Source organism: Ovis canadensis, chromosome 11 (genome assembly GCF_042477335.2).
Source record: "Ovis canadensis isolate MfBH-ARS-UI-01 breed Bighorn chromosome 11, ARS-UI_OviCan_v2, whole genome shotgun sequence".
Lineage (NCBI taxonomy): Eukaryota > Metazoa > Chordata > Mammalia > Artiodactyla > Bovidae > Ovis > Ovis canadensis.
Genome location: NC_091255.1, coordinates 52,135,077 through 52,148,626, shown reverse-complemented (window position 1 = coordinate 52,148,626; position 13,550 = coordinate 52,135,077). Strand labels below are relative to the sequence as shown.

Genomic DNA, 13,550 nt, shown 5'->3' with positions numbered 1-13,550 from the left:
TAAAGAGAAAAGTAAACATTTATTGGAAAAGCAGAGTACATGCAGAAAGAAGCATGGATGAACTCCGAGAGTCTTGAGAGCCATGCCTTTGGGAAGTTTAAATCCTTTATAAAGAGGCAGTTATACAGGTCATTGTCTTCCCTCTGGCCAACTGTCTTGTTTGTCCCCCTGGCTAATTTGTCTCAGGACTCTCCCCTAGGTGAGCACACACCCCTCAGCCAAGATGGATTCCAGCCCAGAGGCCTACAGGGTGACCTCCCTTCCTTTTGCTTCCCTTGCCCCATTCAGATTCAGATTCAGTTCAGTTGCTCAGTTGTGAGTGACTCTTCGTGACCCCATGGACTATAGCACGCTAGGCTTCCCTGTCCATCACCAACTCCAGGAGCTTGCTCAAACTCATGTCCATCAAGTCGGTGACGCCATCCAACCATCTCATCCTCTGTCTGTCCCCTTCTCCCCCTGCCTTCAATCTTGCCCAGCATCAGGTTCTTTTCCAATGAGTTAGTTCTTTGCATCAGGTGGCCAAAGCATTGGAGTTTCAGCATCAGTATCAGTCCTTCCAATGAATATTCAGGACTGATTTCCTTTAGGATGGACTGATTGGATTTCCTTGCAGTCCAAGGGACTCTCAAGAGTCTTCTCCAGCACCACAGTTCAAAAGCATCAATTCTTCGGCACTCAGCTTTCTTTATAGTCCAACTCTCACATCCATACGTGACTACTGGAAAAACGATAGCTTTGACTAGACAGACTTTTGTTGGCAATACGCTGTCTAGGTTGGTCATAGCTTTTATTCCAAGGAGCAAGCGTCTTTTAATTTCATGGCTGCAGTTACCATCTGCAGTGATTTTGGAGCCCCCCAAAATAAAGTCTGTTACTGTTTCCCCATCTATTTTCCAGGAAGTGATGGGACCGGATGCCATGATCTTAGTTTTCTGAATGTTGAGTTTTAAGCCAACTGTTTCACTCTCCTCTTTCAAGAGGCTCCTTAGTTCTTAGCTTTCTGTCATAAGGGTGGTGTCATCTGCGTATCTGAGGTTAAAGGAGGTGGAATATGGGATCTCTTGATCTTTTGCTCCAACAAGGTTTAGTCCCTCTTTGTTCTTGCCAAGACTGCTATCTTGGCAAGTGTCCACATGAGACAAATCCTGGCTATTTACCCTGTTTCTGTTGTTACTTCCATTTCAGAGCACAAACAGGAGTCTGATTATAAATGCCTAACCTGGAGCCCACTTCTCTCCTGTCTCAGGAAATGCAAACAGGAAACTAGTTGAAAGTGTCCGGCCTGAGGCCCATCTTTTTCTCGTCCCCAAGAAATCTAAATAGGAGGAGGCCAGTTGTAAATGCCTAGCCTGGAGCCCATCTTCCTCCTACCTCAAGATCGGATAGACAACCACTCCTGGCCAGTCTTGGGCTTGGCCTTTCTGATGTGCACTTGACCTGAGCCTGGACTCAGGCAGGTCCAGGAAAGCCTCCAGCTGGGCCATGGTGTGGTGGGAAGAGCAGGCCCTATAGGGGGAAGGGAGAGACTCCACACACCAAATGTTGACTCTCTAAGCTGGAGGGACCTGAGAGCTCAACCAGCCCACTGGTACTCAAACACCAGTGTTAGAATCACTGGTGCACTTGGAAGAAATGCATAGTCCCAGGCCCAGCCTCAGAGATGGTTTTGGTAGTTTATTTTCTTCTCTTTTTCGGCAGTACCATGCCAGTGCCCCTTGCAGTGGAAGCATGGAGTCCCAATTACTGGACCACCAGCCAAATCCTGGTTTGGGCAGCTCTTGATGGGGCCCCAGAATCATCTTTTTAACCAGCTTCCTGGTTAAAAAGGGATGCAGGTGGCTCACAATTGGCTTTGAGAAATCAGGATCCAGGCCAACCCCACAGGCTCCCTCCTCCTCACCAGCTTATGTGGGAGAACTTAGCCCTGAGTCTGAGGATGGAAGGAAGGGAGGAGAAGGTGGCGTCTGGAAGGGGAATTAGAAGGGACCTGTGACTGGGCACCGAGGCCCAGGGGACCCCCCATAGCAGACACAAACTTCGACCAGACCCTCTGAGCCCTGCCTGACCCCTCGAAGGTCCAGCGGCTGTATGTTTTGCCCAAGGATGTGGCCATCTTGGAGAGGTCCCAGTTTCCAGCTGGAACTGTGAGGCCACCGCATCAGGCCCCAGCGCTGACGAAGCCTTCAGGGTCAGCTGAGATGGGCAAGAGGAAAGCTTGGGAAGGGTGGGGGAGAGACCTGGACTCAGGCAGGAGGATTCTGAGGTCATAGCAGAAAGCTTGCCCAAGTTAGTGCAAGTTCAGCCCTTCCAGAGATTCAAGGAGAGCGTTCGATGGCTAGACTGAGCTGAACTTTGAAAAGCCTGGCTCGTCCCCAGACATGGGGAGGGTAGAGGCTGGGGTCATGTCTCCCTTATGGTCCCGCCAAGAGGCTTCGTCATCCTCTGAAGTCTGTAAAGACAACAGTATGGGGTGAAAATCGGAGCCCAGCTGGGGGATCTCCAGGCAGCTACTGGGTCCCCTCTGGCCTTTCCCACAAGCTCTGGGCCTCTGTCCATCTAAGAGACGTAGGACTAACCACTCCTTCTCCCCAGGACCCCCAAGGCTTTGTTTCACACCCCCCATTTCCCCATTCCCTGGGGGAGCATCCTTATGGCCTCAGGCCCGGTTCTGACTGCAGATGTGGGAATCCTGCCAGCCCAGAACTCTTTAAGCTGTCACTCCTACCATGCTACTCAAGAATTTTTCTGGGTCAGAAAAAAAGAGGATGTGAAGTCAGGAGCCCTGGCTTCCCGGGTGAAATGGCCAAGACTCTGGTTATGGTGGGGGCGGTGGGTGGATGCTGAGAGCAGGGCCCTCCCCCCACTTCCCTGCATTGTCAGAGTGGAGCCAGGCTAGGCGGCTCCAGGCCCCCAGAGCCCTCTGTCCACACCTGGCTCAGGCACCAGATCTCCGTGTTGGAGCTGGCAGAGGGCTCGGGGCTGGCGGGAGGCCCAGTGGGCTCTGCAAGCTTGATCACAGTGGACTCCGGGACACAGCTGTTCCCCAGCGCCTGAAACACAGATTCAGTCAGAACAGCCTGTTCTCGGGGGCCACAGGGATGGGCTGCAAGCCGCAGCAGCAGGAGGGACAAGCAGCGGGTGGGCTGTGGAGTCAGAGTCCTTAACGACCAATTTACTCCGTCTCAGTGTGACCTTGGGTGAGCCACCTAACTTCTCTGGAGCCCAATTTCCCAAGCGGTAAAATGAGGAGTGAAATATTCCCCTTAGGCAAATAATAAACATTTCTGATAATGTTTTATCACACTCAACAACTGGAACTCCTGGAGTGATTAATTTGTTTCCATGATTGTTATTTCTCTCTTTGAAGCAGGAAGACTGTGCAGGCTGCAGGCTTTTTGTCATACATAGGCCGGAGACAGCAAAGTTGGACACTTCACAGACTCACTGAATAACAAACAGCACAGGAAAGATTCCTTAGGAATCGTCCTCTGAGCAACCCCTCCTTGATCAGATGAGAAAACCGAGGCCCAGGGAGGAAAGATGGGTAGTCTAGAACGAGTGAGGCAGCCCATCTCCTGACACTCAGCTGCTCCCATGGGTACTCAGGTCTGAGTGCTGGGCCCCTCTGCCTCTCACTTTCTTGCCCAGCAGCTGGGCAGAGCAGAGGCTGGAGCTGGCTGAGGCCCCCAGCCACTTCTCCTAAGGGTACAGCTGCCCTGAGTTGGACCAGCCAGCAGATCCCACAGTCTGATGGGCACTGAAGCCAAGGAAAGAAGCTCCCACTTCCGGGATAACTACGAGATGGCTTATCTCACTTGTTCTAACCACAGTCCTGAGAGATGGGAAAACCGAGGCTCAGAGAGGTGATGTCACTCGCCAGGCGTCACACAGCAGGCGGGGCTGAGCCGGGCCTTGAACCTGTGACTAGCTGACCTCAGATCCAAGCTCTTTCCTATGCTATGCTGCCATCCGGGCAGGGCCTCACGCACACTTCTCTTAGTGACAGTGTCCCTTGTCTACTAACTGGCCCCGGCTTTGAGCAATACCCTAGCTGTGGGGGGTGGGGGCAGAGGTGGACGTGTGAGCCACCTCTGGTGACACCTGCAGGCTGCTGGGGACAAGGAAAGAGTCAGAACAGAGTTTCTCAGGTGAGATGTGAGTGGGAGAATGAGGGCCTGAAGGCATGGGAGGGGGAGAGAGATGTCACAAATGCTGTCACTCGTGGCCCTTGTCAACCCCAGCCCTGCCTGTGGCGAGGACATGGCAGAGCTGGGCTGGACCAGAGAGTTCCCAAGGTCACTTCCATTTCCCATGAATCCCATACCAACAGTTTTGGGATTTGGTCAAAACCCAGCCATTGCTGACCACTGACCATCAACAGCTGCAGAAATGTCACCTACTCAGGGGTGACCGAATTTGAGGAAAGAGCTTCGGGGGGCACAGACCAAACCACAAATGTAGCCTGTGGCCAGGACCACTGCCCTCTGCCCCAGGAGCATCTGCATCTCTCAATGGTCCCTCTGCCCAGGCGGTGGACCCTGGGCTGTTCCAGCAAGCGTGGAGGCATTTTCTGGATTGCATTATACAAGATCTATATGAGCCTCTGTTTCTACATGTGTGCTAAGTCGCTTCAGTTGTGTCCAACTCTGTGCAACCCTGTGGACTATAGCCTGTCAGTCTCCTCTGTCCATGGAATTCTCCAGGCAAGAATACTGGAATGGGCTGCTGCATCCTCCTCCAGGGGATCTTCCTGACCCAGGGATTGAACTTACATCTCTTGTGTCTCCTATACTGGCAGGCAGATTCTTTACCACTAGTGCCACCTGGGAAGATTCTAGAAGAACAAGTAGTGAGGCAGCATGGAGATTCTCCCTCCAGCCCAGCCTCTCTTTCTGAGTTGGGGAGGGGCGAGCCCCAGGATGTAGAGCCAGGAGGAGAGTCCTGGCGGTGACCTTGTCAGCCCCTGTATCTGTCTCCACGACCTCTGCCTCACTCCCATTGAGCTTCCTGAGACAACAACAGCTGCTTCCTAAGCGAAGGACGGCCAAGTACCCTATCCCACCTCAGGCCCTTCCTGGGGGGATCCAGCCTGAGTCTTTTGTCCTTGCTGGTGCCAGGAAAGAAGGCAATGGCAGTCCTCCTTTCCTGCTCTAGTGTTTAAGGGAATCAGAGTGGAGGCATCTCAGTAGACAGCTGAGGAAGGAGAGATCAGGTGGGGTGGTGGGGGGGAGGCAGGTGGGGCTGCTATCTTCTAAGGGGTGGCCTTCTCTGTAGGGTGCTGATATGGAAAGCAGGGGTCTCTCCTTGCAGGGATAAGGGAGGGGCCTGGCACCAGGTAGCCTCTCTCCAGGAAAATGGACACAGGGACCCTCCCCCATTCTTCCTGCCCCCTGGCCCCTCAGTCTGAACGTCAGGGTAGCACACCGCCTTGGTCTCAGAACCAAGGAAAGCTCAGAGAAGGGTGCTCTGGAAAGAGGAGAAATGGGGGTTGAGAGCTCTGAAGCCACCCACTGCCTGCTGTGTGACCCTGGGCAAGACGTTTTCCCTCTCTGGGCCTCAGTGCTCTCTTCTGCAAAAGCAGACTAGCATCTATTGGTAGTCATATTCCAGTGTGCTGTCAGAATCCCCCAAGGCTGTGTTTAAAATTCAGGTTCCTAGCCCCATCCCTCAGAGAAGGCGATGGCACCTCACTCCAGTACTCTTGCCTGGAAAATCCCATGGATGGAGGAGCCTGATGGGCTGCAGTCCATGGGGTCGTGAAGAGTCAGACACGACTGAGCGACTTCACTTTCACTTTTCACTTTCATGCATTGGAGAAGGAAATGGCAACCCACTCCAGTGTTCCTTCCTGGAGAATCCCAGCGACGGGGGAGCCTGGTGGGCTGCCGTCTATGGGGTCACACAGAGTCGGACATGACTGAAGTGACTTAGCAGCAGCCCCACCCCTAGAGGGTTTGGTTGGGACTGGTGTAGAAGAGAATGTTTCTAAGAGACCCCAACCCCAACCCCACCCACAGGTGTTTTGAAAGGGAGTTTGTACCAAACTTAGAGAAAGGCTGGGTTAGATGATCTCAAAGACCCGCTGTGGATCCAGCTCCAATGTTCTCTGATGCTACAAGGAGAGGAATGAGAACGGGGCCCCAGGCCAGAAGCAGAGACCTGCGGGCACCTGATGGGAAGTCAGGGTGAGTCTTAAATTCTGGCCTCAGGGGCATCTGAGCTTGGGCCTGTCTCCTTCCTTACCAAGTGGGAGAGATGGACATTGTCCTTCTTCTGTGTCTCCGAGGCCAGCTGAGCTGAAAGAGACAGGAAGGAGCACCTTGAAGCCGGGAGCTGCTCCCACAGAGATGGACGGCCCCTTGCACCTGGGGCTTCTCAGGCAAGAAGATTTGGCAGAGAAGCCCAACCCCTTGGCAGTGACCCTGACTTTTGAGATCATTACACGACAATCCCTGTGTGGGGGCCAGAAACTGGCTAGGGAAGTGATTCTGTGTGCTCAGGTCATTATTTCTTGAACCTCAATGTGTGTATAGGAAATTTTATTAAAATGCAGATTCTAATTCAGTAGGTTGAGGTTGGGGCCCTAGAGTCTGAATTTCTAACAGGCTACCAGGGGATGTCGCTGCTGTCAGCTGGGGACTACAATTTGAGAGGCAAGGGGCTAGAGGCTCTGAGGTTGTGACTGGAATGTTTTCACCCTGTGGGATCCTCCTGACTCCTCTGAGGGGATCTAGGGACATGGGCAGAGTTGACATTTCTTCCTGGGGGCCACACAAGGAGGAGGTGGGTGGCAGGCCCGTCGTTTCCCAGTTGGCAAATTTGGCTTCCTGGCTGTACTGCTTCCCTGCTATACCAAGGGCAAACTGCTTAACCACTCTGTGCCTCAGTTTCTTGCCCTATAAAATGGGGTATTTGCAGATACTGTAATGCAGGCATGCATGCTAAGTTGCTTCAGTCATATCTTGACTCTTTGCGACCCTATGGACTGTAGTCTACCAGGCTCCTCTGTCCATGGGATTCTCCGGGCAAGAATATTGGAGTGGGTTGCCAAGCCCTCCTCCAGGTGATATTCTCGACCCAGGGATCAAACTCTCATCTTCTGCAGCTCCTGCATTGCAGGCGGATTCTTTACCGCTGAGCCACCAGGGAAGCCCAGGTTTTGTAATAAGCAGTTCTGAACTCCACAGTATTGAGATTAAAGGAGATAAAAACAACATAAGCCACACCACGGTGCCTGGCACAAGGCGTCTCCCAGTACTGTTATTTTAGTTAAACCTTCTTTATCTGTGCCATCCACCTCAGGAGCTACACGTGGCCACTGTGCACTGGAAACGTGACTACTTTGAATTATACTGGGTTTCAAAGACTCTATATGAAAAACTGAATGTAGAATATATATAATTAGTATTTTATATTGATTCCATGCTCAAATGATAAAGTTTTGGATGTATCATGTTAAATAAAGTTTATTATTAGAATTAACATCACTAGTTTCTTCTTTATTGTGTGTGACTATTAGGGAACTCTTTTAAAAATTTATTTATTTCTAACTGTAGGATAATTGCTATACAATATTGTGTTGGTTACTGCCATACATCAACATGAATCAGGTACACATATGTCCCCTCCCTCTTGCATCTTGCTCCCACCTCCCACTCCATCCCACTCCTCTAGGTTGTCACAGAGCCCTGGTTTGAATTCCCTGAGTCATACAGCGAATTCCCACTGGCTATCTGTTTTACATATGGTACTGTGTATGTTTCCACGATACTCAGTCAGGGAATTTTAAACCACACATGTGGCTTGTATTCTATTTCTGTAGGCCATATATCTGGGGAAGCTGAGGCTCAAGGAAGTTAGGTGATTTGCCCAAGGCCACACAGCTAAAAAATGGCAGAGCTGGGAATTTGAAGCCAAGCCTTGAAAGGGGCTGAGCATCTCTAGAGACGCAGCAGCAGGTGTAGGGCCTCAAGGAACATCCTGTTAAGTGCTCCGGCCAGCACTCCACCATGTAGTCAGTCCTCACACAAGGTCAGAACCTGCAGAGACTGGATATGGATGGGTTCATGGGATCAACAGGGAGCGACATGGCTGATGAGCTTGACGGGACAGATCAAAGCAAGATGAGAGCCCTCCAGTCTCTTGCTACCCCACTTGAATTGCTTGTGGACTGTCCTGTGGGTTCCTCAGAAAAGAGGAGCAGGGCTCCTGACACCCATGTCTGAGATGCACACACTGAGCCCCATAAGGTCTCTCTGGGGTCATGGGGGGATTGTGGGTCTCAGGGAGACCCCTGGCTGAGAGCCCTTCACCCCTCCCGTCCACATGGCTCACCTTTTTCTCTCCATTGAAACATGCAGCTGCCGAGGGCGGCCAGGCCTGTGGCCAGCAGAAGGGCTAGCAGTACCAGGACTGGGGCCAAGATTCTGATCAAAGGGACGGATACCCTGTGGGCGAGATGGAAGGAGCCTGGTGGCTGTCACCAGATGTCAGTGACACACTGGGCGTTCTTATTCTGAGTCCTGGTCACATCCCTCATCTCTCCCAAGGAGATCAGAGAGCACCAGGGACCAGAACATCTGGTTAGTCCCAATGGAAGGGGCCTCAGACCGCATTGCCAACCCCAGGAGACACTTTCAGCAGGGTCTGAACCCGTGAGCAGTTGCCTGGCTACCAGTAATGGAGTATGCATGCGTGGTCAGTCACTCAGTTGTGTCCAACTCTCTGTGACCCCCTGGACTGTAGCCTGCAAGGACCCTCTGTCCATGAGATTCTCCAGGCAAGAATACTGGAGTGGGTGGCCATGCCCTCCTCCTCTAGGGGAACTTCCCGACCCAGGGGTCGAACTGACATCTCTTATGTCTCCTGCATTGGCAGGCAGGTCCTTTACCACTTACGCCACCTGAGAAGTGTAGTTTGTATACAACCCCCCAAGAGCCAGTCCTTCCAGCTGGGAATCCAGTTGGGTAAGAAAAAATCATTTTGTTTGGTTCCATGTTTTCATGCTTGGCATAGGGCCCAGTGCAAAGTGCTCAGGCAAAAGCTGCTGGACTAGGGTGGCTTTCCCTTAAACTGGGCAGGGAGTGAGGTGGGAACTGGGGGCTATGGGGGCCTGCATGTCCAAGGCAACAAGGCTGCTGGCCCCTGCAGTGGCGGGTAGGGGGTGGGATGGTGCAGAATCTGGCCTTCGTGAGCAGCTGCGACCCAGAGAAAGGAGTACTGGGTTCTTATTGGCTCAGAGTTTAGTGCTGACCTGAAAGCTGGCTTTGGTCACCTGGGGCTCACCTGGACTTGGAGCTGCTGCTGGGGACAAAACTGGTGTCCTCTGTTGAGGTAGAGTCCAATTGTGTGGCTGGCTGGGAGATCCCTGCAGGAGGAGAGGTTGCTGGGTGAAGAGAGGTCCCTGCATACGGAGAGGTTGCTGGGTGAGAAGAGATCCTTGCAAATGGAGAAGCTCCTGGGTGGAGAGAGGTCCCTGCATACGGAGAGGTTGCTGGGTGAGGAGAGATCCTTGCAAATGGAGAAGCTGCTGGGTGAGGAGAGATCCTTGCAAATGGAGAAGCTGCTGGGTGGAGAGAGGTCCCTGCATACGGAGAAGCTGCTGGGTGAGGAGAGATCCTTGCAAACGGAGAGGTTGCCGGGTGAGGAGAGGTCCCTGCGTACAGAGAAGCTGCTGTGTGCTTGGACAGGGAGGTCCCTGCGAATGGAGAGGCCTCAGCCTCTGTCTTCCCCAGCTTGGCTGTGGTAACTGTCAGGAGGAGACCAGTAGAAGGTACAAGTCCAAAAGCAATGCCTTAGCACCATCCCTGATCCTTGATTCCCAGCATCCTCAGACCTCTGGCCCTTGACCCCTGAGCCCTAGTCTCCCTAGGACTAATTTCTCAGAACCTCCCCAGCTACAGGGCACCCCAAACAGAGGTCTCAATGAAATTGTTTTGAGGACTTCCCTGGTGGTCCAGTGGTTAAGAATCTGCCTGTCAGTGCAGGGGACATGGGTTTGATCCCTGGTCCGGAAAGATCCCACATGCCCCAGAGCAGCTAAGCCCTTAAGCCACAACTACTGGGCCCACACGCCTGTGCTCCACAACAAGGGAAGCCACCGCAGTAAGTGTCGTCAGAAGCCCGTGCACTGCAACGAAATGTAGCCCTTGCTCACTGCAACTAGAAAAAGCGCTAAAGACCCAGCATAGCCAAAAAAAAGAAAGAAAGAAACTGTATTGAACAAGCAGGTCACACCTCAGGAACACCCCTCTTGTGTTGCAGTCTGTCCTCTATTGTGAAGTGAAGTGAAGTGAAGTCACTCAGTCGTGTCCGACTCTTTGCAACCCCATGAACTGTAGCCCACCAGGCTCCTCCGTCTTTGGGATTCTTTAGGCAAGAATACTGGAGTGGGTTGCTATTTCCTTCTCCAGGGGAACTTCCCGACCCAGGGATTGAACCCACGTCTCCGGCATTGCAGGCAGACGCTTTAACCTCTGAGCCACCAGGGAAGTCCTCTGTTGTGGGGAGGTGCAATTCCCCTGCCCCCAACTCCATGACCCTGAATCCCTCCCAGGGAAGGAGGGATGTGTGTTACCTGGAAAGACAAGCAGAGAGACTGACATAGTCTTATCGAAGCCCAGTTTTTTGACCCCACACCAGTACTTCCCCGTGTCCTTCAGGGTGAGGTCCCTCAGGATGACCGTGAACCTGTTCTCCCGCGGGTTGTCGTGGACCGACACCCTTCCCTCCTGGCCGTATTCTCCAGAGAAGACAGTCCCAGTGCAGCGGGAGATGAAGAGCCCGGCCTCGCGGCACCAGTATTTCTGGTGCTTCTTTAGCTCCTCCCCGTAGGTGCATTGCAGGGACACAGTGTCACCTTCGAAGCCACTGATCTCCTTCGGGTCCACCACCGATCCGTAACCTGAAACCACAGCACATGAGAAGACTGGAATTCCCTGATTTGAGTTCCAAGGGCAAGACCAGAAGGTTTTCCTCAGTCACTCCCTTCTTGGGGCAACCCTGGTAAGAGCTGGTATTCCACTCTGCCACCGAGGGACCTTGGGGCAGGGCTGTTAGTGTTTCCCTAAACCTGGTGTATTGAAGGCTAGTGATGGGGAAACTCTAGATTTAGACAGCCGGGAGTTTGAATCCCAGCACAGCTGCTTAGTAGCTGTGTGATCCTGGGAAAACTGCTTGACCCCTCTAAGTTTCTCTAAGTTCCCAAGTTTTCTATTACCTATAGATAACATGTCCTATGTCACTGAATTAAGATGTTATCATATGTAAGAGCTACCATGATTTCACATAACATTAAAAAAAAAGTCAATGGAACTGACATCAGTTATAAGATACATCCTAAATTTTATGTTTAAAAATTTAAAAAAAAGCAGGCTTGTGAATTGATGAAATGTAATAATTCTTCATCTCTCAGGGTTGTTGTGAGCGCTGCAGCAGAAGTTCAAGAAATATTTGCTGAGTTTAGTATAAGGGGTGTCTTCTCAGCTCCCTGGCTGGCACCGAGTCAGGAAATGAAGACAAAAGAGGCAAAGCTTCGCTCACAGCCATTTAGCCATGAGGGGTCCAGGACCCTCAGGTCTGGGGGGAGACCTGGCTCTCGGTTCCACGAACAGCAAGTGGCCCCTCTGAGGGTTGAGCACGAGGAGTAGGGTGGGGCGAAGCCTGGATGGATCAGGCAGCGGGGCTGCGTCACAGCCCCAGCGAATGTAGATTCAGGAGGTCCCTCTAGCAGACACAGGGGGCGAGCTTGGGGATGAGCCCCACATCCCTCCACCCTCGCCCCCATCTCACCTGGGAGCACGAGGCAGCCCCATAGCATGAGGAGGGGCCGCATGGTGAGCGCCGGGCCACTCGGGAGCGCACAGCTGGGCAACTGGGAGCTCCTCTTTTGGCTACACGGGGCTTTAACTTCCTCCAGAAGCAGATGGAGACCAGGAAGGGAGGGGAGGGGCCGTGCGGGTCCTGGAGGCGGAGGAGGCGCCTCCGCTGTTCCCTCTACTGCCCCTCAGCACGCGCAGACCCCACCCTGAAAACCCACGGAGCGCTTCTCCCAAACTCCCGCAGGAGATCCTAACTCCAGAGGGCCTGTGTGTAGAATTCAGGGAGTCCGTGAATCTGGGTGGGAAAATAGTACATCCTTACTTCCACTAACCTTGAAGTAACATTTATCTTTTTCTTAGGAGTCGTGTTTGCCGTGCTGTGCTGCGCTTAGTCGCTCAGTCGTGTCCAACTCTTTGCGACTCCATGGACTGTAGCCCGCCAGGCTCCTCTGTCCATGGGGATTCTGTCGCCAATTAAAAGTCATGACACTAGCACTTCAACTTGTCACCAATAGCGTGAAATACTGTGTGTGCACCTCCCCACTTAGTTATTGGACCTGCCACTACAGTAAGTTATTTAAAGTGCTAATGAAAAAGCATATTTATTATAGCGTTACATAATTATAAATATTTTAATAACCTCTTCAATATTATTGGTTTTCTTTTAAACGTATATTTTGTCTTATACGTTTAAAAGACCATTATTCTCAGACGTGGTGCATAAGCTTCAGCCAGCTGCCCCTTGTCCCCATCACTCCCCGAAGGGCGCAGTATCGCCCTAGGCCACTAGGCGGCGGTGCAGACGGAGGTGAGGGAAGCTGTCCGGCTGGGCGGAGCCGGGTACTTGGAGCCACCTGCAGGCCACGCAGAAAGGCTGGGCTCCCCAGGAGCACTGGGTTCTCTTGGCCTTTTAAAAAGTGAGCTAGAGGTTTCCCACGGTGGAACCGAATCCTTGAAAGGGAACAAAACAAACACACACGCTGGAGGGTGTCCTGGCATATCGTTTTCCCCAAATAGCTCTGTCGGTTGTTTTTTCTGACTCCAAAGTCATACACGTTCTAAGCAAAATTTTACATAATGCAGAAATGTTAAAAAGAAAAAGAGAGAGAGAGAGAGAGAGAGAGAGAGAGAGAGAGAGAGAAGAATGAGAGTGTTTGTTATTTCCCTCTTTTCTTAGAAAACCACTGTTAATGTTTTAGCATATGTATTTCCATATGTACAGGTGGAACTTTTACCCACTTGCTGGGCTAATACTTGAAGCATCGATTAACTCAGTGGTTCTGGGAAGGGAGATTGTATGTGTGTGTGATTCTGGTGATGTGGGAATTACGTTTTATTTTCTTTTATTTTTCACTGAAGTATAGTTGATTTGGGGTCTTCCCTGGTGGCTCAGTGGTAAAGAATCTGCCTGCCAATGGGTTCTTGGGTTTGGGAAGATCCCCTGAAAAAGGAAATGGCAACTCACTGCAGTACCCTTGCCTGGGAAATTCTGTGGACAGAGGAACCTGGGGGGCTATAGTCCATGGGCTCTCAAAAGAGTTGGACCACAACTTACTGACTAAGCAACAACAAAATAGTTGAATTACAGTGTTGTGTCAATTAGGAGATATGTTTTAATTTCACAACATTGTGGGGGGAGCTGCTGACATTTAATGGGCAGGGACAGGAGTTCAAAAGGGTAAGAATTCTGTTATGGTCTCAGACTACGAAAGGTAATCACAGTTTTAA

At 51.8% G+C, this 13,550-nt stretch overlaps 1 protein-coding gene across 16 annotated transcripts; it reads right to left on the bottom strand.

The window, feature by feature from the left end:
• On the bottom strand, positions 1-11,958 carry CD300LG (CD300 molecule like family member g). Of its 16 annotated transcripts, none has more exons than XM_069543521.1 (7): positions 11,794-11,929; positions 10,580-10,906; positions 9,289-9,478; positions 8,338-8,450; positions 6,247-6,299; positions 2,934-3,053; positions 1-2,452 (listed from the first exon to the last, which is right to left on the bottom strand). In XM_069543521.1, the coding sequence occupies exons 1-7, from the start codon at positions 11,834-11,836 to the stop codon at positions 2,339-2,341; spliced, it is 960 nt and encodes a 319-aa protein (XP_069399622.1). In that variant the 5' UTR covers positions 11,837-11,929; the 3' UTR covers positions 1-2,338. The 16 variants fall into 16 exon arrangements, 13 of the variants coding, with proteins under 13 accessions (XP_069399622.1, XP_069399615.1, XP_069399616.1 ...); XM_069543514.1 differs by having other exon boundaries at positions 9,289-9,751; positions 11,794-11,922; XM_069543515.1 differs by having other exon boundaries at positions 9,289-9,658; positions 11,794-11,922.
• Positions 11,959-13,550: the final 1,592 nt, after the last annotated feature.

Coding starts and splice junctions, on each gene's coding strand:
- CD300LG (XM_069543514.1), bottom strand. CDS start 11,836: ATGCGGCCCCTCCTCATGCTATGGGGCTGCCTCGTGCTCCCAG. Junction 8,451..9,288: donor AGCAGCAGCTCCAAGTCCAG/GTGAGCCCCAGG, acceptor TCTCGCCCACAG/GGTATCCGTCCCTTTGATCA. Junction 3,054..6,246: donor ATGTCCATCTCTCCCACTTG/GTAAGGAAGGAG, acceptor TCTGTGTTTCAG/GCGCTGGGGAACAGCTGTGT.